At 44.5% G+C, this 26,432-nt stretch overlaps 1 protein-coding gene across 2 annotated transcripts; it reads right to left on the reverse strand.

Moving 5' to 3' along the window:
* Window positions 1-1,066: 1,066 nt before the first annotated feature.
* UBE2G1 (ubiquitin conjugating enzyme E2 G1) lies at window positions 1,067-26,137 on the reverse strand. Of its 2 annotated transcripts, XM_048967058.1 has the most exons (6): window positions 25,831-26,137; window positions 12,628-12,730; window positions 9,232-9,329; window positions 8,131-8,309; window positions 4,327-4,450; window positions 1,067-2,287 (listed from the first exon to the last, which is right to left on the reverse strand). In XM_048967058.1, exons 1-5 carry the CDS (start codon window positions 25,874-25,876, stop codon window positions 4,364-4,366), a joined length of 513 nt encoding a protein of 170 aa, XP_048823015.1. In that variant the 5' UTR covers window positions 25,877-26,137; the 3' UTR covers window positions 1,067-2,287; window positions 4,327-4,363. The 2 variants fall into 2 exon arrangements, with proteins under 2 accessions (XP_048823015.1, XP_048823016.1); XM_048967059.1 differs by lacking the exon at window positions 25,831-26,137 and having other exon boundaries at window positions 9,232-9,324; window positions 12,628-12,734.
* Window positions 26,138-26,432: the final 295 nt, after the last annotated feature.

Here is a 26,432-nt window from a genome sequence, read left to right on the forward strand (position 1 = left end):
AGCTCTTCCAGAGAGCAAATAAGAAAAATGGAAGTGTTGAACTGTTCTGTGGAGTTCACAGATCCATCAGTTACAAAGCGTATGTTTCATTCAGTAAGACAAAGCACAGAACACTGCTGAACTTGCTAAAAGTAAAAAAAGAAAATAAAATTACCTTGTGTCAGTGTTAGCTCCATAGACACATTATAGAAAAGGGAAAGGAGGAACAGACAGCAGGGCCTCTGCTACTCAATAGAAGAGTAACATTCCCAATTCTTTCTTCAGGGAGAGAACAGCACCACAGTGCTGGGATTCTGCAGCCCCAACTATTTGATAAATGAGAAAGGGTAGCCAGAGAGCGGGCAAGAGATTTCCCACCAACAGCTTCAGACAACCTTTCAAAAGGCAATCAGTATCAGCTACTGTCTGGATGCTGAAGGCACTGAAACGGTGCACAAGTCTGTTCCCATGAGGAAGCTATTCAGTTACACCAAACATAACTACAGGTTTCTGAAAACAGTTGAGATACCAAGTATATCAATGTGATTATTAAAAACCTTGTTCACCTAAAACACCTGTAGGAATAAGTCTCACCTTCACTTGTATTATTATATTTCAGGGGCTTTTTTTTTTTTCCCTTTTTCACGTCCCACAGGGTGAGTCTGGAACTGGTGATCACCTTCATCTCCCACCCCCAGCCCACCTCTCAAGAAGCCTGCAGTTACAGCTTTTTGTACACTCTTGTTGCACAGTATTCTGGAATGGAGTCCAGCCACAGTGAGCTTATCACTATTGAAGGCTTCTCACACGATGAAGCAGCAGTGTTCTGGTGTCAGAGTCGTGGGTTACTCTGCTGTTAAAAGCTTCCACCTGCAGCTCAACTAGAGGAGGATGCTCTGCTGGGGGCCAGCTGGAGCCAAGGCTGGTTCCAATCAGAACAGAGGTGTGCTTTTTTTTTTTAATTTCAGGAATAAATACAGTATGTCAAATCAATCAGAAGTTTGCTGAAAATGCTCAGGTAAGCTGCAACCCAACTGCAGCCCCCCTTCCTGTTTTGATACTGAAAACAGCAAGTTTGACACAGTAGTATTGGAAAAAATTATATTTTGGAAGAACTCACTACAGAAGGTGACAGAATTCCAAAAAATCAAATTACATGAAAATATACATCGCAATTTTCTTTGTACATTAGGTGAGGAAAACTCTGAAATAGAAGGCAAAGAATATGAAGGGCCACAGAAGAGAGAAAAGGGATAAGAAGAAAAAACTAGTTCTGATACCAAACCCAGAAGTTAGTCATTTGAAAGCCTACAGATGCGCATGCTTGAATTCAACCTTGAGAAAAAACACCTCCCTCACACACCCCACCCCACAAACAGGCAATGGAAAAGGCAAAAGAAACAAGTCACCCATAGAAAGCAGCTTATCCCCATCTTGGACTAGACTAACTTAGTCAACTCAACTTCTGAACAAAAGCGCTCAAGTCCCTTGGAAGGTAAAACCCAGCAGGCTGCTCAAGGGTGCTCCATGGCCAGTTTTATTGCTATACCCAATTCAAGAAGCATGTGCAATTGGTTATTTAAAAAAATAAAAAGTGGTAAGGGAAAAAAAGCACCTTAGGGACTACAAAGGTCATCATAAAAGAAGACACAAGTAATTGATAGCAAATCCCTTCAGGGTTTAATTAGGAAAACTTTAAATTCTGATGAGGGAATAAAAGGGAGCACATTTCCAAAAAAACAAAAAAAAAAACCACAAAACAAAAGATACTAAACTTCAATAACAAGAAATTTTAATTAAGCCTCAATGGGTCAAAGGAAAAATTGAAGTGGGGGAAAAAAAAGGACTTTAATCCTAATTGGTTTTAGTTTGACATGCTTCACAAGTTGTTGGTTGTTCCTGTTTTGTTGTTTGTTTGTTTTTTTTCAAACTGATAGGAAACAATGAATAGGGAAAAAACCTGCTAAAATCTTTAGAATTTACACGATTCTATTCCTACCTACAGACAGCATTATTTGGTACAATGTGTATTTGTGGATGTACATGAACAGTATATATATTATCCGGATCATGTTGTGCTATGTACACATCTTTACAATTCTTCCTGAAGGTTAAAGCAGTTCATTAGATTTCAAAATGCGTAATCATCTTGTGTTGGCACTTGTTAGGCTCTTGTCAGCATTGATAACTGGCATGTTTTATTGCAGCCCAGTTCCAGCCAGTATTTGCCAACTTGTAACAACAGAAGTCCAGCAATAGGTGGGTAGAGTGCAGGAAAAAAACAGTGCCATGTTTCTCAATTGGAGACCTATAAAGAAATCACAGTTATTAAAACAAAACCCCTCACGATCCTTGGTATTTTAAAAAAGCATTAAGTAGTGCTTAAAACTCATAGAAGATACTTATTTGTTCAAGAATTTTACATACCTCCATAGAGAAGATGCATAAATCCAAAGTCATCACCTGAGAAAGACTTGAGTTACGTTCAGCATAGGGTGCATCTCAGTCCAGCTATCAGACTTTCAGGCTCCTGTTACTTGTGTTGCTTGTCAAGTGTGCAGTGTAAAGGTTTGGTTTTGCACACATTTAAATATTGATAGATTTATCACTGAAGCTTTCTATACCACTTCTTATCAATGATGGATGCTGCTTCAACAGAAAATTGCAGTACAACACGGCACAGCAGTGCTTCATTAAGCAGTAACACCACAGCTACCAAGCCAGATTGTGCCTGTTTGAAAGCAGCCACATGGCCACTTCTTAACCAATTCACCACTCATTGCTTGGGAAGTCACCAGGATTTAGAAAAATAACTTCTGTCTTCCAGAAAAGCAATACAATCAATTACTTAACATTTGTCACTGTTGTACTATGGCCAAGTTTAATATGGCAGCAGCAAAGGTTAACTAAGGACATTTGGTTATGCCTTCTCAATAAGGATGAAGAGCTGTCAATTACATTAAAAACTATTACACAGAACTATAGGGCAGTTGCAGAAGCCATCTGGTTCCCTCACCTAGTCTTTTCTAACCATTAGCACTTCTTGCACTTGCCCTTTCTGGGAAAGTTCAGCTCAATCAAAGCATTTATTCAGATTAGAGACACTGCAGTCCTAGTTTGTCACAGAGCCTCAGCCCCTCAAAGGGGCTCCTCCAAGGATGTAAGAAAGCAAGCATCTCCCCACAACCTTAGTGAAGAAAACCATAACTGGAGTTTGTTAAGCTGTTCTTGTCATTCAGACAGTACAACCTTTTTGAACAACTTTTAGCACCATACTTTTCCTCCATAAGCTTTGCGTGCTGAAGCCAACAATGTGCATGCTTTGAGCTTCTCTAGCAAGATGGGTAGTTTATTTGCCAAACCAAGCATTAAGAAATGGGAGCTTCAACATAAATTCCAATTTTGCTTCAGAAAAGAGTGAGAGATTATTAGCTTGTTAAAGCTTTTTTCTTGGCACCTAAAGAACAAAGTAACAAAAGGCTATGTATTTAAAAGCCATATTTTAATTCTGAGCTTCCTACAAGACCTTACTGTTGAAATCCACTGAAGAGCAGAGAGCTCAAATTAGAGTATGCATCTGAAATGAAATTCATATCATCAGGGTGACAAAGTGTAAATAGATCACATCAGCTACTCTGAGGTCAAAACCTTCCAAGGCTGCTCAATTCTCAAACAGCATTTAGCTGTTTTTCTGATGCTACTTCTAAACCACCCTCAGAAAAAAGCTGTTTGAAGGAAATATCACCTTTCTTGATAAAATCTACAAGTAATATCTCAACTCCATCCTGATACACTACGAGTGTACTTTCTATTACAAAAACTCCCATCATACCAGAAGCAATCTTATCTGAATGGTTCTTAATCGCAGTGAAAACTTAGTGAAGATCTACAAGCAACACGCCACCAATACTTGCAAGAGAAATGCTGTATGTGTATAAACTCAAGACAGCAAGACAGGATGCTTTGAAGAGTCAGAAAACTGCTCTTTGCAATAATGAATGTGAAGGAAGGAGTGTTCCTTTCAATTACAACTCCAGTAATTCCTAAGCTTTATTAGTGAAGCAAGATGAATACTGCCAAAAGAGAATTTCACCTTCTGAATGGTATAAATAGAAGAGTACTACGAAGGTCCCCAATCTAGGTGAAAGGAGCTGTTACTACATGAGAAAGTTTTTTTTTAAGCATTCCTTTAACCATGCAGGCTTTGGTATTGCATACAGCCAAAGAACTCCTGTAAGATCAAGCAGCTGAAAAAAGTATTTTGCTTTGAGGAAAAGTGAGCTCAGCAACACGTAGGCAGAAAACCCTCAGCTCAGACAACTAACTTTTCTTTAGCAGGATACTTACCCTGAAAAAAGTGAAGCTACTAGCTGCTGAATAAGTGTCACTCAAAAGCAGTTTCTTGGCTTTTTCTTACACAGCGGGCAACTTTTCTTTTAAATTCTCCATTTCTGTCTTCTCTCCATTCTTTCTGTAATTGAATAGACAGCTTTCAGGTGTCAGTGCTACAGCAATGTACAAGTTCTAGGAAGAATCTTGATGTTTTACGCTTTCAGACATTTGCCATCCAGTCAATACCTATGTCTGTTTAGGCTCATTGAGCCATTCACTAAACACCAGTGACAGCCAGAGTTTGGAAGCTCATCTGTTTCTAATACCAGCTGCTTGCAAGACTCGGCCTTCCCTTCTTGGCTTTTTAGCATTCTCCAAGACTAACCTGGTAGCTACTAGGATTTTACTGTGCCTGGGCTGAAATCCATTTACTCCAGCCTGACAAGCAGAAGCAAACTGTAGACCACAAGCTATTGTTAGGGGTTACAGAATCTGGCTTGAACTGCAGCAATGAACAAAGGCACACAGCTACTGTAGAGCCAGCAGTTATTCTAACATTGTTAAAGGACAGTATCAACTCAAGCAAGGACAGAAGTACAGTCTTCACAAGAGGCACAGCAGTGTGTTCAGAAAGAAAAACTCCTAGTTAGATATGGCTGCATGCCATCATCTCCATGAGGAAGACCACACAGAACACTCAGCAGATCTACAGGGAAGGTCTCTGGACACGTACTGGTTTCAGAACTGCACAGATGAAGAACAAAGATAAAGATGAACATGAAGGTAAGCAAAGGGGAAGGCTGAACCCAGGTATGTACATTACCACAGTATCACTAAAACACACAGGAATGAATAAGGTCACTTAAAACTTTCATGCCAGCTTTAGGAAACAGAGGATGGCATAGGAGCAGCACACAGCAGGTCTAAGGCTGACACTGCCTTATGATTCAGCCATGAAGTAGCAGTAAAATATTTAATGAAATAGAGGGTTCTTTCTTTCTTAGCTTTTGATATAAGCAGCATTCTTAAGGGGATGAAGGGAATTAGAAAATATGAATAAGAGTCACGTATCTTCTTTTGAGATAACCACTCTTATCAGGCAACACCTCCCTGCCTCCTGCACAGGGTAAAGGTCGTAGCACACTAGTGAGAGAACTGGCATAGCTGACACACATCCCAACATCCACCACCACCTCCCAGCTCACTGAACCACTCAGCATCTGGGGAAGAGCAGCATGTCTGATCTTTCTGATGGAAGCACAAACAAGGTCACTGATTTGTTCTCCTTTTTCAGAAATTAATATTGAAGCAATTGGTTCCTAGAATGGAGAAAAGACAACTTACACAAGCTGGGGGGGGAAAGGGGACTAAGGCAAAAAGCTTTGAATTAATGTGCCCTCCTAACTTCAGACTCTTAGCATTTTGGGTTTTTTCCTCCTTATATTTGTAGTGCTATTAAGCAAGTGTTCAGAACTGAACAGCAAGTGACGTTCCCAACTTCACAGCAATCTCTCCAAAATTCTTATTTTGGTTTACAAATTAGATCCACTTGCTTCTCACAGCACCTACCCAGGCCACTGTCCCTCACTTGTCCCCACTGAAAGAAACAGCACTCCAACACCAGTTTTCCAGGAAGCAGCTACTTCCCCTGCTCCTGTACAGCTCTGATCTGCCTGTGAACACTTAGCCTTAAGTGGATCTAGGAAATGAAAACGCAATTAATGAGAACAAAGTATCTTTCACTAACTGCCAAATGCTTCTGCTGCAGTAAACTAAGTAGGAACATAACATAAATAGAAGACTCCTTGATGAGTAGCTCCGAACAAAGCATGGGCTGCTGATTCCTTATTACTGTGATGAGGATGCTCTGGTTACCATGAAGAGGATGCACTCTACAGACCAGGAGATGCTGAGTTGCTCAAGTAGCTCACGTTAAGTTAGAAAGTTACTTGGCAATATCTGGCACTGCAGTCAGAAAAACAGTTGCTAGCATCCAAAGGCTGCATCAGTTACACTCAGTGCTGTCTCCACAGTCTGAGATGGACTGTAAGTTTTTGTACTTTCAGGCTGGGGTAGAGAAAGCTGCATTCCTTCAAAGACATTTCCACCCCTTACCCTATGGTTCAGAGACTGACTTACCAGTAGGTACACAAATGCAGTTTTGTATTTAACAGTTGCAGGAAAGAAGCATAGTTGCTCCAAAAGCAGCTGATAGAAGATAGGGTTGAATATCAAAAAATTGGGGAAAAAAAACCCACAAAACACGATTCTAAGGAGTGATAAGCATAGTTAGAAGTAGAAGCTCTCTCCAGTGTTAGGTCAGCTACATTCAGCATACATGAGTTTGTTAACTGAGGAATTCCAATTGTACTTTCAGCATTTCATTAATAACTTGCTTCTGCCAGTGCTCTCAGGTTTGCCAGCAGAAAGCATCCACTTGTCCTGGTACTTGTTTCTACCAGTAATGTGACACAAGAAGGGGAGTGCCAACATTTAAACAATTTTACGTGAGTAAATCCTTTGCTAAAAATGCGTTTTTCTTCCCCCATTAAGTTTGATGCACAAGACTTTTCCCCATATGGATTTTCCAGCACAGCTCAACCGCTCATGGAAACGCAGCAAAGCAGATCAAAGACTTCTGGAAGCTAAACTCGTCCCACTTGAGGAAGGCATAGCTAACTTGACAGAGGTTAACATACCTCTAAAAAACAAACTCTGCATCTTCCAATTGCTATCCTCCCTTTTCCTTACTTCCCCACTTACACCTGGAACTTCTCTTTTGTAACCACACTCACACGCATCAGTCACTGCTGAATTGCAATGCAGGAATAATGCTAACACGCTTGGTTGAATATCTCAGATGAATGGGGCCTCAAGTCTGTTCTCCCACTCCCCCAGAGCAGACTCTTCCCTCCCCACCACAAACAGTTATGAGACCAGTTGCTGTTCTGCTAGAAAAACAGCTCTTCTAAAGAACTGATAGCAGTGTGTACACACCCAGGCAGCACAGGCCATGCTCCAGAAACACTATGTTTGTTGCATAAAACACATCCAAACACAAAAGCAGCCTCACTACAGATTCAGTCTTGGACTACACACTATTTGTCCTTACTTTTTAGCCAGGTATTCAAGCCCAGGACAATACTTTCACCAACTTAAAGGCCAGACGCTCAGTGAGGCTTTCAGGTACGTTCTCTAGGCAGAACTGCACAGACCAATCTACTCAACTGCTTTAATCCACATTCAAGACAATTTTAAACAGGTGAATGCAAAAGGTCACAACATAATTATGATGAAGTACTCCATTAAGTTTTCTCTTTCCATTCAAAGGAAGTTACATATACTGCTAGCAGGTTTAAAACAAATTTTGCTGATTTAAGTAACACGAAAAGAGCTTCCAGAATGCCTGGATTTCTGCAGCTAACCTTCACAACAATTCTGTTACACACATACAGCCACATGGTGTTACACAGCCAGCTTCTGAGACAAATACTAAGGTTTATCTTACTACTATCTTCCCTACTTCAGTACATTCGTTTATTTGCTACAAATAACTGCACAATCAAATAGGAAAAAGAAAAAACACTGCATATGAAGCTTGATGGCATTTCTGCTTTGCATGCTGCAAGAGATTTTCCAGAGCTAACTAGAAATCATCTTTATAACAACTGCTATTCCCAGGAAGAAGTTGCCTCAGCTCATGTTACACAAAGTTAGTCCAAAAAAGTTATTGCACTGTTTGTCAAACTGGAAAGTTCTGTCAAGTTCAGGTTTCTAAACTACAGACAATTTGCAGACAAAAAGAGATTAGAATCTTACCGCTGCATCAACGTTAGCAGGAGAATCACCATTGGGATCTGCCAGCATAGAAATTACACTAATCATAATAGTTTCCACTGTGTGAATGGGAAGCCAGCGTTCCTCAGGCTTTTCATAGCCATATTTGTCTTCTCCAGGCTCATGAAGAATGGAAATGCAGACATCACCATTCTTGTCAACTACAAAATAGAACAAGGCATATTTCAGTAATGAGCACGCTGGCATTTCTTCAGGATACTGATGGTACTGTTAACCTTCATTCCAGCTAGTCTGAAAACGTTGGTGAAAACTTCATTAAAAAAAAGTAATTAAGTGTCACAGAACTTGATCTGTAAGAAATAATGCTTGGTGAAGTCTTATTATTCCTAAACACCTGAGGGAGGAGGCAGAACGTAGGTCAGAAGAGCTTAATTTTAACACCAGGCTGCAACTTTAAGAAATCAGAAACTATCTGGCAAGTACTCTGTTATGTCCAGAGCTGAAACAGATACAGCACCATAACATTCTCACTCCCTTACGAGAGGGCACTGCACAGGGCTCCTCCCAATGTCAGTATCTATAGCTTCATTAACGATTTGAGAACCTAAAAAACATTCCAGTGAAAACCCTCCTCCAGTTTACTTCACCTTCCCATCTATGTCCAGCAGACTAGGAAAACTGAAACCTTGGGAGTTGTTATCTTTAGCAGGGCGGTTGGCACTTGATGATCCTTGAGGTCCCTTCCAACCCAAGCAACTCTATGATTCCATGACCACAACTAAAAGATGCTGTTACTTCCTTTCATGCTTCACTGGAAGAAGAGAACAACCACGGCTCTTCTGTACTGAACAGCATAGAAGTTCATCCTCAGACCAGAACTTCACACTTTAAGATAAGAAAGTCCCTGACCAAGTTACCAAAACCAGTGAAATACTCTAGGAGCATTCTCTCACAACAGCAATAACAGAAACTCTGCCATGGTTAATTACTATTTCTTTCTGAGGTGAAGATAGCAAAGTAAATGCATGTTTTTGTACTTCTAGCATGAGCAGCACTGTATTCACTCATCCCCCTCACATTTTAGTTCTTAATTACAAAAAAGTTACAACTCTGATCTCTTACCATTCGGATGCCAGATCTCTGTGATGAACTTCATTTTTGGTGGCCTCAGTGGGTAGTCTTTTGGAAAAGTCAGATGAGCCTTGAAAACACCACCTTCACTGGGGAATCAAAAATATCTTAGTAGATATTTACAAGATACAAGATAGATATTTATCTTACAAGAAATGTAAGTTTTAGCTGAAGGTCAGAACTTATTGATGCACCAGGTCTCAGCTTACCCCTCATGCAGCTTAATGTGTTGCTAACTAACAGTACCAACACTTCCACATGCAATGCAAGGAGATCCTAGACTACAATCCCACCACAAGATATTGCCAGGACCTCAACACTACATCCCAGAGAAAGAAAATAAGTGACAAGGAACTCACAAACTTATTTTTCTTCCCAGTACATTTGTTAACAGAAATATTGCCAGCATCTCCTTCTCAAATACTGCCCACAGATACCTGTTTATATTCCTCCTTTAGACACCTGTGTCTTAATCTCTCAGGATCAGATGTCATAGTGAATCCCAGTGAAAAGTTACACTAAACTTCATGGCTACAGCATTACTTTTGGAGGAGACCCCTAATAACATCTCTTCAACTCTCAGCTTGATGGACTCCAAGTGCTCTGCATTACAGTTACACACTAAACTGGAGAAGGACAAGCAACAGACATGCAGTTTTTATGTGGAAGCTGCATACAGTCAGGCCCACATTTAACTGAAGTTATTTAGATAACTAGGTTTCAATATTTAAACACTTCCTTCTAAGAAACGTGAAGGCTTGTATTCAAAGGAAAGCCTTACAGATGGAATCCTTCGCTAATGTAAGTTCCACCACGTTTGCCCAGCTAATTCTTGCAATGAAGTTTGTAACAGAGTTTGAAATTGTAAAGGCAGAGTTTACAAAAACTGGAACATAACCTCAAAGACATTTGGTACAAAGTTGCTCCTCAGTAAAGCTGAGATGAGAATGGGCATAGTAAGGACAAAGCTGGTCTGCACATTCATTTTTCCCCACATCTGTAGTGGAGCAGCAGCCTGTACACAGAGCCTGCAGGCTGCTGGGAAATAAAGAAAAGCAAAAACCAGAAAACTGCTACATCTAAATGATTACTGGGGTGCATTGAAAAGAGCGTGGCCAGCAGGTCAAAGGAGGTGATCCTCCCCCTCTGCTCTGCCCTGGTAAGGCCTCATCTGGAGCACTGTGTCCAGTTCTGGGCTCCCCAGTACAAAAAAGACAGGGATCTCTTGGAAAGAGTCCAGCGGAGGGCCACGAAGATGGTGAAGGGCCTGGAGCATCTCCCCTATGAAGAAAGGCTGAGTGAACTGGGTCTGTTCAGCCTTGAGAAGAGGAGACTGAGAGGGGACCTGATCCAGGTCTATCAGTATCTGAGGTGTGGGGGGCAGAATGGCGAGGCCGGACTCTTTTCAGTGGTGAGTGGAGACAGGACAAGGGGAAACGGCTGGAAACTGCAGCATAGGAAGTTCTGCACAAATGTGTGCAAGAACTTCTTTACAGTGAGGTGACGGAGCACTGGAACAGGCTGCCCAGGGAGGTGGTGGAGTCTCCTTCTCTGGAGATGTTCAAGACCTGCCTGGATGCCGACCTGTGCGACCTGCTGTAGGGAACTGCTTTGGCAGGGGGGTTGGACTCAATGATCTCTGGAGGTCCCTTCCAACCCCTACAATTCTGTGATTCTACAATTCTGTGATTTGACTCTTAAAAGAGAGCTGGGGTGGGAAGGAAACCTTTCAGAAACCTTCAGAAATCCCAGCAAATTGTACAGAACTCTACCTGTTAAGAGTAAGGATTTCAGAAACACCACCAGCTATTTGTGCCCCAAATTGTTTTCCATAGCAGAAAAGTTCTTCCTCCCTTTTTTAGAGAAGCAAATCACAGATTTACTAGATTGTACATTATACCTAACTGCCCTTCATCAGTGGTATTTAAATAAAGCTCTTTAACTGCTGTTTTTTTGTTTGTTTGTTTGGTTTTTTTTTTGCAGCGTACCAGTTAATAAAGGCAAGTGTCAAAGGGAAAAGTCAGAATCATTTTTAGCAATACTCCTGACAAAGGGGTGTCTACCAACAGCATCATGCACTGAGTCCAAAGTCTAATTTGCCTGATTTTACACTAAAAAAAGAGACTAAGGACACAAGCAGAAGAGACTTTGCTATCTAACAAGCCTCAAAACAAGCTCAGCACCTTAATGAAGTGGGAAAGATGCTACTGCAACGCGTAAGGAAGTGGTCAATTGAAAACACTGCCTTTGAGAGCATCCATAAAGCCATGAGAATACAATGGAGACACTACAAGGCTGTTCCAAAGAAGTCAGCAGCAGCTGGAAAATTAGTCTTGGAAAGGCTTGAGAGTCACCACGTAGTGAGCCTGAGAAGCCAAATCAGTTTGATCATTGCACTCAACTACTTACTCAGATGCCTTCAGACAAAGGTATACGACAGTTTGATGCTGGAACTAAAACTGACCTCAAGTTAATGCTACTGGAAGGCTTTTTGTACCAGTAATTTACCACTGGAACAGCTTAATAAAGAACAGAGTTCATCCTCAATAGCTACTCTTTAAGCTGACCTCTTCTGAGCACAGCACTTCCTCCTGGGAGCTAGAGATCATATAGAATCCCTGCAGAAGAAGTTATTCTCTCAATTAGCCAGAGCTCTAGATTTGCTTTTTTATTTTATTTAAGAAGCTCCCACATCACATGTGGGAGACTCTTCAGATATATATATATAGCACTGCACAAACACAGCAAACTTCAAAGTCCAGGAAAAGCAGTACTGTGTGAACTCCACAGTTCTGTGTGCAAACGCCAATTAGATAATCCAGTCCTTAGGAAGGAAAATAAAGATGCGATGTTTTCTGAATCCTACTGCGTAAGGCTGGCCTACAGCGCAAGCTTCATCAACATTAAAGCACCCCAGGTCACACTGGGAAGTTCTTCAGCAGCAAGCAGTACGAGGGTTGATAAATTTCAAATTGAGATAACTGGGAGAAACTGGAACAGATCAGAGAATGTGTCTCAGCTACAACTCTACAGCCATTTTCATGCAATGGCCAGCATGGAGTTGGAATGGTTTAAAGTAGTTCTATCAGCTAAGCTAGAGTAATAGTAGATTACACCTGATTTACTTCAATGTATAGAAAACAAGCCGCCTCTAGGTATAGTCTACTCTTTCTCCTTTCCATACTAGTGCACAAAGGGATCACACTGTAGCTTCCCAAGGGATCAAAGCAGTTGACAACTTCACAGCAAACTCAATTTACAAATACTTTACTAGCAACAGAACAGCATTACCTAACTAATATAAAGACCTAGGTTCTCTACTCAGAGTAAGTTGGAACTAGTAAATGAGAGTTATACTGAAGTTTCTAAACAAGTAGCAGTACTTACTATAGTGTATCTGGAGGACCAATGATAAGGACTTCCCATCGATAAAGATCATTGTCATCTATTAAGCCCGCTGAAAAGCCTTCCACTGGATTTTTGTTGAGCTCTGTGTAGAAAAAAGAATTTAAGAGTAACTTTAGATGTCTATAGCATTTGTTTGCTGGTTTTATTCATGTATCTGTAGGTGACCAAAACCCCAAAGCTGACCAAAGTCAGTGATCTGGTGTCTGCTGATGGACTTTGGCTCTGGATGAGCATCCTCAGCTCCCTGCCACACACAGCTGCACATGTCTGAGTGGAGACCCACAGTCCGACTGTCTGCTGAGCACGTTACGAGCAGAAGGGTCAGAACACAACTCAGCACCTTTCCACATGCTCTCCATGCATCCAGCAACAGGTACACACGCAAATCAAGGATTCCACACGTTTCCTACTAGTGAAAGAATCGCACTGCTTCGCAAGAACCCTGACGAGTTGGATTAAACTCAAGGGTATTTTTAGCTCTAGGAAAGTGTTAACATGAGAAGAAAGTCACACCATCTTTTTCATTTAAAACTAACATCCTACTTCCCTTAAATGATCCTTTTCAGGCTCTTCAAAAGAACACAGACATGCCCAGGGCATTTTGGAGATAATGGTTTACTAAATTCTAAAACGTGTAGTCACATGAAGGGAGCCTAGATGAGCTGTTTCATTTCTCATTTGTTTGTTCTACATTTTCATTCAATAACGATAAGCAAAACAGGATTTAAGGTTTATAGGCGACTCCATGCAGCCACTGCCAGATAGGAAGTTTATCTGGAAACAGCTATGCAGAAATCAAGCCTGGATACAGACCACACTAACTGCTCTCAGTTTGCTTCAGAAAAAAAAGAAGTACAGTATCTGGGAATGAATCTCTCAAAGAAGTTCTCCCTGAAAGTGAAGTTGCGGTGGAGAAAAAGAGTCTCTCAACTGATTAGTTCAAGTTAAAGTCCAATTTTAAATGTCATTATATGAAATAGCAATTCTTGATCCAGCCCTCCAGACAGCACAAATTCGTGATCAATCTTTGGTACTTTGGAGAAGGGGAGAAGATCAGGATTTGTTTTGTTTCACAGGAGCTATTGCATTCATTTTAAATCCTGCCAGCCGTCATACAGCCCTTGTTATTTAAAGATGTCACTGTATCCTTCCACAGCCAGTCCATGTATTCCTTTTGTGGAGGACCAACAACAGCAGCTCTGTTTTGTGCCGATCCCTTGTCATCACAAACTTGAGCTTATGCAGTTACAGTGCCCTCAGACACATGCAGAAGAACCTGAAGTAAGAACTTGATACCACTATGGAAGGAAGGCTACCGTTAAGGCCAAACCAATCTGCCCACAATGTTTCATTCAGTGTCTGCCAATTAAACCACTGAAAGCATGGTTAAAAATAAACTAAAGCAAAGAAATCAAGCCTCATGCAGGTGAGTTAAAGTCCAAGTATTCAGAGAGTTCAGCTCACACAAAGAATCACGATCCCAAAGAGGTAGAAAGAGAGAATGACTTCATTCAGCCATTGCTAATTCAGAGACAAATTTATCCATGGAGATGATTCAATGCTGAAATCCCAAGAAACGTTTCACTTCTTGGCAGCATGTTGGAAAGGCTTTTCTTAGAAGCTACCCAGCGCGGTTCAGTCAACAGATGAAGTCAAACACTCACTGTGAGTGGCAGAACAGAGAGAACAGATGTAGGTGTTGAACTAAATTATATCTACATAAGACAGCACCTACAGCAAAAAGGTAATATCACAGCTATCTAACAAAGATGCTCGTATCAAAGCCAAAACCTACAGCACGTCCACACCTCTGCTAAGCAGGCCAGGCCTCACTCTGCCTTCCAAGAGGGTTTGAGGACACAACTGCATGAGCCCCAGTAACAACTGAAGTCAAGCTGAGGTGGGAGAGAACACACATACCACAGCAAGTGACAGCAGCTGCTGCAGGAAGGGCTACTGGGCTGCTCCCTCACTGCCTCCCTACCACAGCCTCACATGTTAAAGTTCCTCGCTATTAGATATATGAATATAATCTGCTTTTTCACACTGGATTTCATTAAAAATTTTCAACTGCTTGTATAAAATTCTGCTTTTTTAATCTGAATGTTTCTGTTCAGGACATGTAAGTCATTCCCCGTGATTAGTACTTAATACAGAGAAGCATTCAGCATGACTACAGAATTCAGTAAGGAGAGAGCAAATATTTTTGAGCACTGCATCCTAAAACTTTCAAGTTTTGAAGGTTTACTTTCAAACAAGTTCCCTCATTCCTGTATTTCCTTAGGGAAAAAAAGCCATCAGTTTGTTCAAGCTCAGCGCAAGCTGCTCAAACTCAAGCTGCTCACACTTAGCTTCCTTATTAGCTGTTAGTTATCTCATCTCTGTGATAAGAGAAAACAAACCTATCAGAAATTAACATTGGAAAATGCTGCCTGCCTCTGACTGCCCTTGTTGCAGGTCTTCTGCAAAGCCACAAAACATTCAGAACACCACATTTTTCTGCAGCCCAGCAGCCGCATCTTCCCTTCTATTTCTAGATCTGTGCTCCTTCCACTTCTTTTTACATCTGTCTCTGCCTTCAGATGACAGCCTTAAAAAACTCTCATGTCCTTTAAAGCATTTTTTCCACATACTTGATCCCAATAAAAGCCAGCTCTTGCACTGACTCATATCTATACCTAAGATTTTGCAGCACTATTATTGCAAGAGATGTTGGCATCCAATCTTCCTTCTCACGATGCCCAGAGCCTGTGAGCAGTGCAGAAGGGACAGCCACTGCAGTCACCTTTAGCTGCTGCAATAAGGTTGCAGTAAGTAAAGTCTGCTCAGTGGATGTCACCTAGAAAGCACATTTTGATTCTTTTGTTGACATGGCATCAGTCTCTGCTTATAAGAAGTCCCGTTTCCTTTTTACTGGAGCAATACTGAGGCAGTTTAGGTGGTTACTGCTTGCACGTATATGTACACTTGATACAACAGTGGAGATGAGCTCCAGCATCTTCTGTGCAAAATGTATATAGAATTATCACAATGCTACAGATAATCTGGATGGAAGAGTTTGTTTTACGCTGAACTGAACACCCAACTAACAGTGAGTTGGCAGACAGAAAAGGAAAGCTCAGGGAAGTTCTGCACTGGGATGTGAAAAACATCATCCTTGGCTGCTTTACACGGATGGTTATGAGCTGCAACTCGTTAAAACTTGCAAACACTGAAGCCTTGTTTAATTATTTTCCCTGGATACAGCAGCACGCTTATCAAGGAGCCAACCAGCAGTACCACTGCTTGTGAGTCAGGACCCAAAAAGCAGTGAACCCTTAACCCAGCCCCACACAGGTTCACCCCAGAGTGACACAGGGGTGGCAAGGAAGGAGCACAGCTCTCAGCACGCTGCCAAGCAGACACAGCCACAGCCCACTGACACGGGCTGCTCTGGGGAAAGGAGACACCTGTTCTGTCTGTCACATCCCATCGCCCACAGCCCTTAACCACTTGTGGACGGAACAGGACGGTTCCTGGACAAACGCATGGACGAGCGCACTGCATGAATGAAGGATCTGTTCCCAGCTCCAGCCTGGGCTGCAAAGCGCTGCTCACCAAGAGCTTGTGGATTCAGGGAGAGAAGTCAGACACCTGTAAAGAACTGCATCCCCTCAGGTTATTGTCAGCATGATTTATCTTCGGGATTTCTCCATTTAACTAGAGACATCCTGTTCTTTTTAAGTGTAAATCTGAGTACATTAACACATCTCCATTGTGTCCATACTCAAGTTTCAGTGCAATCTAGTTGCTACTACTACATATTGTACACTGTTACTTAGTATTTAAGCTACCTGAAGTGCAGAAAAATATTGGCTTAATATAATAGAAACCAGATAGCAAAGCCAGGCACTGGGCTCCCGTCATCTCAGTTCTGAATCAGGACAATAGACCGATGATTCAACAGAGTTGTTTAAGTCCAGAGTACACTCTAATGTTCCATGCCTGGCTTCCCACAATCTGCCAGCAAGGCAGTGCTCCTCCGGTGGCTCAGCTCTTCCTAAAGCAGAACCAAGTTACCACCGCCTTAAACTTGAGCCAGAACTGTACAATCCAATTTGTGTTTAGTTTACACCAAGCTACCGACATCCCCACTCTCACTAAAACTGTGTTTATATAGGCCAAGAGACTTTTAGAAACGCAAAAGCAAAACAGTATCAACAAAAATGACTAAGCAGAAAGAGCCCCATGGCCACATGTGGCAGCTATGTATGGCATCTAAACTTCTCAGCTTGGTTCCAGCCAGCCAAACGCTGCATGCAAACACTCTGGAGTTTGAGTTACACTCCAGAACAAAGCTTTCAAAAATACAAGCTTCTGCAGGACTTTTAATAGAGCTTCTCCACTAAGTTACACAGTGGATGAGTTCTGTGCTGCCAGGGGACTGAGCCTGGAACAAAAACACACTTGGGACAGCCCAAGCCCCAGCTAAGGCATCTGCAGAGGTCATCCACTGACTTGCTGTCAGATCAGAGGCTTTATTTTGCTATAGACTGCACTTGTTTTGTTAATTTCCCCCCCCCCCCCAGTTGCCTTCTATGAGTCTCAGCCCAGGAGCTTCTGTTCAGACTGAAAATCCCTTTTCTAGGCTCCTCTGTCCACACCCCAGATGGAAGCTTCCACAGTTATATTAACTGAGGTCAGCTATGATTTCCACTACCTCTCTTCCTGCCTACATAGCCAGTTGTAAGACTCTCAAACTAAAAGCTTAGGGCTGGGCTACTGTCAGGTAACATCATCTCCTCATTAGGAGCACCCCATATTACCTGCTTTCATCATGTCCTGTCTTGTTCCATGAGCTCATCCAAAGAGTTCAGTCAAAACACAGCACGTGATACACACATTCCTGGCTGCCACTTCAGCAATGACAAATTAGATAGCAATTAAGACATAGAACAGTTTTGGTCTCAGAAGAGTATTTTAAATTATTTTGCAGCAAGACCAAAGCAGAAGAGATAAGCCTGCCTTAAGGACAGATCTCTCAACCAGCAGCTCTAAGCTTTGGCTCTTACCTTCAGCATGGCTGCTAACCAACTTCCAGCACACCGTCCCCTGCTGAGGATGGCACCATTACAGGCACAACAAAACTGATTCTCCTCTCAATTCAAGGAACTGGTGGAGGGTTGCATTGGAAGCATTAAGATGCAAGCTGCTCAATGCAGTCATGGGCAGCCGCGCACTCTGCTGCATCACTGTGCTTCTCCTCAGCTACCACTGCACAGCCTCCCAACGATGTGCACACAAAGGCAGGTTTGAGAAGGACAGAGGACAAAGCTGACAGGTTCTCATTTGGTTTTTGGTTTTAGCCCTAGTCAACTTTCCAGTCAGGGCCAAAACCTTTAACTCTCACAGTAGTGCTTAAGGTTTTGAAACATACTTCTCAGGTTAATGTGAGGGCTGAACAAGCCCGTATAAGAAAAAGTAACAGCAAGAGCTGAATTTGGGACAAGGAGGAGATAGCATGAGGAAAGAACAGAATCACAAGGATCAGGAGAAGCTTGATTCTGAAGTCCAAGCTTGAGAGGAAGATGCTTGAGCATCTCACTAGAGAGCACTTGAGAAGAGTACCTGGAGTCAGCTGCAGCACGGGGCCATACACAGCCATCACACTCAGTGAGGGAGAAGTGCCATCTCCATTTCACCTGCAATTTTCACTCCTCAGTCAGACAAGTTTCAGGCAGGTACATGCATCTGTCTGCATTTGAGATGCTCCCTCAGCAACATTCAATAGAGATCTTATCAGGGTAAGCACTTCCCTGGACTCTGCGATTACCTCTTCCCCAAACACATGTCAAAAACAGGTCAGACGAATCACATTCTGCAATTGCTCATCTCTCACCTGCAAAGAAACCTCCAGTCTCAGACATCCACTGCATGCACTGCTAGAATTTTGCAAAACAAGTGTTGTGCTAGGAATCACTCAGAGTTTGCCACTCTGGTAGGATGGTAGGAAAAGTTAAATTGCAAGTTAACAACGGCCTAAAGTTACAGAAAACTCCACCCAAGTAACTTCTGAACAATCATTGCATGCATCAGTTATGAAACAGCACAGCTAAACAGGCTGAAAAGCACTGGGATCTGTATGGATTACATACAGGAACAGGGCAATCCCACAAGGCCTAACAGAAAGCCTGCACTGTTCCACAGGAGACAGTAACATCTGAAGAGTTCACCAGGAACTTTCCTCACTGTATGTGTAAGTTGGCATACAAGGATCCTTCTCCAGCCTGCTTTCTTCTCTCTCACTCCCACAACAGCTTTGTATATCCTAATTTGAACTACACTGTTATTCAGAATTGTTTGAGGATATTTAAGTGACACCTGACAGTGCCAAGTGCAAGTAACTACAGCACCAGTCTGGCATACCAGGCATTGTGATGACTGCATGGGAAGAGGTTTCCTTTAACAGGGTATCATATATGGGCAGACTGCACATGAAAGCCTTTACAAGACTTCACTATAATTCTAAGCCAGCACAAGCACTGCTAATGTTCACCCCAGGAGTGAAGTTATTTGTATGGAATCCTATTTCATTAGATTGCTATACTTAGTGTTCTCACAGGGTCTGGATATCTGATCCCTGTTCCAGCTGATATGCCTTGGACCTGACAGTAGGAAGGAGAAGAGAAGCAAGTATGCCTATTTACACTTGCAGGGTAGCCTAGAGCTCAGACCTACCAGATTTCTGCAGCGACAGACCTTGCCAAGACCAGTCCACTGACAGCCACACACTGCTGGAAACTGAAGCACAGAGCAGGTGCAGCATGGTGACAGTACAGTCCTGCAGCACCAAGGGCTGCCCAGATTCTGTTCCCATACAGCGGGACAAAAACGAGACAGTGAGCATTCCAAGAGCTCCATGCCCTGTTTCCTCACCCTAAGCACCTGCTCTTCCTTCTCCAAGCACTGAGCTCTGCACATGTATCAGTTTTTGGTTAGTTCATACTTTCAGAACAGCAGCAACCTTTCAGATCAGAAGTTTCACATTACCAGAACCCCGTCCCCATGCTGGAAAGAAAAAGCTCCGTTTTTCTGAAATGCTTCCATCCTACTCTGCATGAACACTTGAAGCTTACTTCTGCTGAGTACCTGACATACTTAAAAGACCTTCATAAAACCCCAGCCCTGAGGGTGGCAAACAAGAACACCTAGATTAAAACTAAAGGTTACATTGAACACTTTAGGGGAAGAAAACTTGCAGAACACCTATTTGAGGGGAGCACATTTCATCTACAAAGTTCACTTGGTTTCAGCAGTGTGAGAACAACAGAGCTCTGGGAAAGAAACTTGTGCCAAGTGTGGAAAGAACCAAGTAATCCTCGCTTTGGTAAACGCACATGTGCTGTTCTGAGACGTGTATAAACCAATGTGAGGTGATGCAGAACAATTGAGGCAGAATCAGTTATAGTTGCAACATGTTCTTTTATTTGAGGACTATTCACTCTGCTTGATCCATCTCCAATCAGTTTCTCCTGGACCAAGAAGTAACCTATGGCAAGTCAACCAAGCTTTACAGGTTACATTTCCATAGCTAATAGCTTGGACACTGAAGTTACAATCAACAGGTACACAAGGCACTTCTGTAGAATGTGGGGGGGACTGGAAAAATAGTTAAATAACTTGAGAAGTGAGGAATTATTCTAATGAAAAAAATTTCTCACCAGGTACTGTTTTTCTCCTTGTTCTACAGCACCTCCAGAGCATTTCCCCACTGCAATACTCCCCTGCTGAGCAGAAGTCACTCCACTGTCAGATGCAGACACACACTGGGGTCTAACCAATGATTCCCCACTTTTTTTTTTGGGGGGGGGGGGGGAGGGGTGCAGAAGGAGAACAGAGAAAAGAACTGCTTACAGTCAGTTTATTTCTTTCCCTGTAAGGTTATTCAGCTGGCCTAAGCAGAGCCAAAGGGCTGCGACCACTGCCAGCCCCTGTGAGGGGTAACTCCATGAAGCACGTTGCTCCTGCTGGCTCATCCCATTCAAGTAACTGGGCAAGTCACCAAGCTCCTCCATTCTGAGGCTTAGCTAAACCTCACCAGAAGAGCCAGCATCCCTGAGTTTTACTCTTGTGATTGCATTCAGCTTATTCACACGACTGGAACTCTGAAAAACTAACACACACAGCTAGCAAAGGCAACCACAAATCGCGTCCATTGCACTGCAACAGCAGTTCACAGTGACCAGAGTCAGAACAGCACGAGCAGCCTGAGGTCAATGTGAGCAAGGCAGCTGTGATGGCTCTGCCACACTCTTACAAGAGAGCAGGATTAACTCATCTGCTATAGAGGGTGGGAGCCTACACTGCAAGTGTTAACTTATATGTAATTGGTGCACATGTTCCAGCCAAGCGTCCCAAAAAAGCATGGCAGTAATGAAAGCTGATCCTTACAGAGATGAAAAACCTTTTCCTGAAAAAAGTAGGGCTTTCATAGCACTTCAGTGATACTCAAATTTTATACATGTAGGACCTTGTAATCTTAACTATGTACGGTAATAGAGATTATCGCTCCTCATAAAAAACACACCTCTCCAAGGAAGCTAACAGGAAGGCCTGCATCAGCTTAATGTTTCAATTCAGTACCACTCCAGTGATATCATCTTGTAGACAAACCTACTCTAAGGCAGAAAACAGCAGTATTCAGCTGTAAACAAAGGCTTCCTTCTACAGCCAGCCAGCCAAGAGATAGGCCATCTCAACTTCAATCTATCAAGTGATCTTAATGCCATAGTTCTCTCAGCATTTACTAACCAAATATTTTTAAAGGAAGCCCTGTGTAGCTGCCAGAAATTCAGCTAGCTCACATTATACAAGATTTCTTCCACACCAGTAAAAACTACAGAACTGTCATATTAAGTTTTTAATGGATTTCCAACTCGTTAACGTTTAACTAGACATTTTTCATTGGAAATAATTTACATACGTTTAACTTGACATAACGCTGCATTTCCCGTGTTTGAAAGTTGGTAAGCGGGGTTTTTTGGTATCCTAAGTTGGAGAATACTTACAACACAGCAGAGCTCCAGCCAAGCAGGGCTCAGTTATTCCCATTCTCAGTGAGCCACGTTTATGTCAGAGATGACTCGCACTTCTGGTTCCACGGTGTGCTGTGATTTAACTACATCCTCCCTATACGATGTTGCTGGATGAACTAGACAAGTCTGCCCACCCTAACAAGTCTGTGTCAAGAAGGATTTGGCAGAAAGATTAAATAAAAACATTTAGAGAAATGCCTCAGCCTTCAAAACCCCTAGGCTTGACAGCTCTGGAGGCCAGAAGTTGCTCCAATCTCTGTTTTGAAAGAACACAAAGTTCTTAGGCTGCAGGTAGAATGCATTTTACCCACACAGGTCCCCACACCCCCTCCTGGTGCCTGAGCTCTGCTGACCCAGGCTACACATTTGATACCGCTGGGGTTTTTCCACTCCTTGGAAGTTGAGAGGGAGTTCATTTACCTTTTTTTGCCTCCCACCCATAAGAAGATCTGGGCAGGGGCTACAGACTTCATTTCTCAGTATTACCCAAATGCATTTTTTAAGGGGAAAAAAAAAAAAAAAAGAAGGAAAAAAGCCTCACACCACAAATAGCAATAAAACAGAAACCAGTCAAACACCCTGTATGAACAGATACCTTTTCCACATTACAAGATAATTGCAGAAGCTGCTAGAGCTTACAGGCAGGTTGATGTGAAAAGCAACCATTTGGCTTTACTGATAGCCACGCAGGGGGGCCTCCCTTCAGCTCTAGGCCTCCACTCTCAGTGCCAGCACTGCCCTCGGTAGTTGGAGACCTCCACTCAGTATTTCCTTTAAAACACTCTGAAGAAAAACAACCAGCCAACCTAATCCACATGCTGACTACACTGACGTGAACTGCCCTCGTGCCTTGGTGGGGAAAAGCACAGGTAGATACAAAGCCAGTTATTGTATCAGCCCTGTGGCAATATGATCACTAATCCATCTGCAGACACTGACCCCACTTAGTATTAAAAAAACCACCAACAAAAACACCCACACCACAAGACATCTAACCTGACATTTATTTTGTGACTGCCACTAAATAGCCCTTCTTAGAGCATTATCAGCACCCAGAACACGCTGCTTAAGAAGACAAGCACGTTGCATAGGCAGTGCTGCAGCCCAGCTCCCTGCTCATGTTACCAGCCTTCACACGCGTAGTGGAAAAATTCAGGACTATGCTGTCAGGTTTTCCTCAATTTACCCTGATAAAACCACTGATCTTGAGTCCCACTGACAAAAATTGTCACCGTTCGATCTTCACTTTAACAGCATTTAAAATTTGAAAGAACCCATCACAAGTGCTACATGCTGTAGACAATTTTCCTATTTTCCCCATAATGCCTTTATTAAAAAGCAAAGCATGTTTTTAGATAAGAAAAGCAACATTCTGAAGACTTTCAGCTTCCCTCCTCATCATTCTTTTTTCCTCCCCCTCTTAGGAAAGAGTAACTACCCAGGGTCTCATCACACATTAAAGACACCCCATACTCCTCAACTGCTCCACAACCATAAGGGCTTCAGGCCCAGTTATCCTTCCTCCACACCAAGCTAACAGCCCCGACTCCAGATCTCTCATGGTTTGAGCAATGCTGCCTTGATAAAGGAGCGACTTCGACCAGTTTAAATGAGTTCAGATGACATAACTCACATCCACTGCCAGTTTGCTGACCTCCAAAACCCAACCACTAAGCACAACCCGATCACTCACCACACTCGACACATAACCCAAAGCTGCATGTAGCATTGGGACTGAAATATCAGTCCCATTCAGTAAGAAAGAAACTTAGCATTGGGTTTTGTTTTGAGGTAGAAAAAGCAGTGTGGGTATAATGAGATATACTGGAACAGCTGAGAGTTGGGAGAAGACAGCAGTAGGGAGGAGGGAGGTCAGACTTCACAAAGCTCAGTCTGTGCACTGCACCTTCAAGCAGCCTGCCATTAGAAAAAGCAGTTAGGGCCTCGCTTCAGCTCTGTTCAGATTCAGCAGAGATTATCAAATATGGAAGAAACAGCACATTTTCCTTTTCAGGTCAGTAACTACACCAGGCTGAGCTTCTGAAGAATTTGAGACTCACCACACACTTGCGTACACTCAAACACTTTCTATGCACATGAAAACAAAAATTATATAAAAGTATATGCTCATTTTCGTATAATTTATGTACACATGTATATGAATAAGTGTATATTTTTAATATTTCTAAGTAGATGTAAAAAAAGAGTACTGATACCACCTAAAACCCAAAGGCCTCACGAAGGGGCTGCACATTACATGCAAATGGCCGCAGCACTTGAGTCAGCACAGTTGACTCAGTATCAGTAATAAGGCAACTGGAACGGCTTACTGGTTTCACCACAGCACGTGAAGCTTTCAGAAGAGAGCGAGCAGAAAGATTGAGGGCTTAACTTCTGTCTAAGAGCCTACAAGTCCACCAACACATCCAGCCTGCACTCCGAGAACAGACCATAAAGTAAAAACTACAGAACCAACAGTTAACACTCACTTACCAAATGTACCACAGAGAGTCAGAAAGTGTTTCTTGTTTGTCTTTCTTACACTTTGCTGAAGTTTGTAACTTTCTTTCATTGTGTGCAATTATTTTGTTAACAGAGAAATTCCAGACTGTCTCAGGTTACTAAATGCTCATCTTTATGAAGCTACAGAGCAACTTCAACACCACCTCCTCCCCATTGTGATCACTTACAGAAGAGAGAACTGTTGCAGTAGGGAGAACTTCTGGAGCTCCTGGTTTAAGCCTATACATAATGGTAACGGTCTATCTGAACAAGCAGATGCTCCATCAGATGACAGTAACCCCAGCAGCCATTAAGGCACTCCTCAACACGAGCACACCGCGCGTAGTAAATCCGTTTTTATTTTAAAAAGTCACCTTCAAGAGGTTTAAACCCACCCCGCACCGGCGGTTGGCCAAGCCTCGGCGCCATGCAGCTCCCGCACTCTGTTATGCAACTTCGCCGCGAGCGGAGCCCCGCCGTCCCCACCGCGCCCAAAAGCTACGGGAGGCCGCAACACTCCGGCAGGAACCCGGCGCGGCTGCGACCCGTCCCTCCGAAGCGCAGCCAGGGCTCTATTTGCCCGGCTTTAGGTACACCTAGCGCTCATTTCCTTATCTGGGTATGGAGCAACGCGGTTTTACGTAAGGCGCGGAGCAGCCAGAGGAGCTGCCCGAGGTGCCGGCGGCGCTCAGGGGCGGCCACGCGGGCGGCGCGGAGCACACGTGCGGTGGGGGAGGGCGCGCTCGGCCCCCGCCCGGCGCCGCCGGCTCCGTGTCTCTTTAAATCTGGCAGCGAGCGACACACGGAGCTGCATTGTGCGCCCCGCCGCCCCGCGCATGCGCAGCGCCGCCGGGCCGAGCCAGGTCCCCTCCGCGGCCGCAGCCCGGGCACAGAGAGGCAGCGCGGGGCCGCCCGGGACAAAGGGAGGGGTCGCCGCCGGGCTCGGCCGCCGCCCCGCCGCCCCCCGTCCCGCTCCTCGCCCCGCCGCCGTGCCGCGCTCGCAACAAAGGGGGCGGCGGCCCTTCCTCACGGGCACGGAGCGGGACGGGGGCAACTCAGGTCCCCGCGTTGAGGAGAGCTGAGCCCTGAGGCACCGCTTCTGGACGCGGGGGGCGGATAATAAAAACTGAAGAAAAAATAAATAAATATATATATGTACGTATCTATCTAACCGCCCCAGGGCTGCCTCCTCCGCCTCTGACAACACCGCGCGGCCCTCCCCGCCCGCGCCCCCACGCCGAGGCCCCGCGAGGAACACGGGCCGAGCGGGGTGGGGGGAGCGGGGCCGCCGCCGGGACGGGCGCAGCGGAGGAAGCGCGGAGCCCCGCAAATCTCCCACCGCGCCGTGCCGGCCCCGCTCCCCTCCTCTCCCGTCCCCTCCCCCCGGCCGCGCTGCCACGCTCCCCCTCCCCCCCCCTCGGCCTAGTTCCCTCAGCCCCGGGCCGGGCACTGAGGGCCGCCGCCTCCCCTTCCCCTCACGGCCGCCGCCGCCCGTCCGCCCCCTCCCCAGCCAGGCCCCCCCTGTTCTACCGCAGGCCCCGTCCTCCCCTCGGCGCCGCTCTCCCGTCTCCTCGCGGCCCCCCCACCGGGCTCCAGCCGCGGCTACCTGCTAGCTGTCTCCGCAGTAACAAGGCGGACTGGAGCTCCGTCATTCTCCCCCTTTCTGCCTGCGGAGCGAGTCCCGAGGACGGCGCGGCTCCCGGTGCTCCCAGCGCCCGAGGCGGCGGCGAGTGGCCCTCAGCCCGCCCGCACCGCGCCCGCCGCCACAGCACGCAGGGTCCCTGCCAGGGGCGCGCGGCCGTGGCTCCGTGCCGCCCTCCTCCTCGCCGCCACCTCCTCCTCCCCCCGCCCGCCAGGAATTTCACTGCACTCCGCTCCGCTGTGCGCAGGCGCACTCCGGGCAGCCACGGGCCCTTCCGCGCCGCCATTTTAGGAGTGGCAGCGAGGTGGGGAGGCGGGGTGAGGCGAGGCGAGGCCGCCATCTTGAGGAGGTCAAGTTTCGGCTTGCCGCCTCGCTGAGGGCAGCGGGTCCCCTGAGGGCAGCAGCCGTCAGCTTCCTTCAGTTACCTCACGGCTTTCCTCAGTTGTGGCACCGCACGAGTCGCGTTGGATGAGCTTAGTGCTCATTTTCAACCTTGGTGATACTAAGGCTGCTCTGACACACAGACAAAAACAGCCTTTTTTCCTCCCTCGAAGCCATCTCCCACG

Source organism: Lagopus muta, chromosome 20, assembly GCF_023343835.1.
Source record: "Lagopus muta isolate bLagMut1 chromosome 20, bLagMut1 primary, whole genome shotgun sequence".
In the NCBI taxonomy this organism is placed as follows: domain Eukaryota; kingdom Metazoa; phylum Chordata; class Aves; order Galliformes; family Phasianidae; genus Lagopus; species Lagopus muta.

What these genes read in the sequence shown, in the direction of transcription:
- UBE2G1 (XM_048967058.1), bottom strand. Translation starts at nt 25,876, where the DNA reads ATGACGGAGCTCCAGTCCGCCTTGTTACTGCGGAGACAGCTAGCAG. An exon ending in ACTGCGGAGACAGCTAGCAG is followed by an intron (nt 12,731 to 25,830) that starts GTAGCCGCGGCT and finishes TTTTCTACACAG; the next exon opens with AGCTCAACAAAAATCCAGTG. An exon ending in GGTCCTCCAGATACACTATA is followed by an intron (nt 9,330 to 12,627) that starts GTAAGTACTGCT and finishes TTGATTCCCCAG; the next exon opens with TGAAGGTGGTGTTTTCAAGG.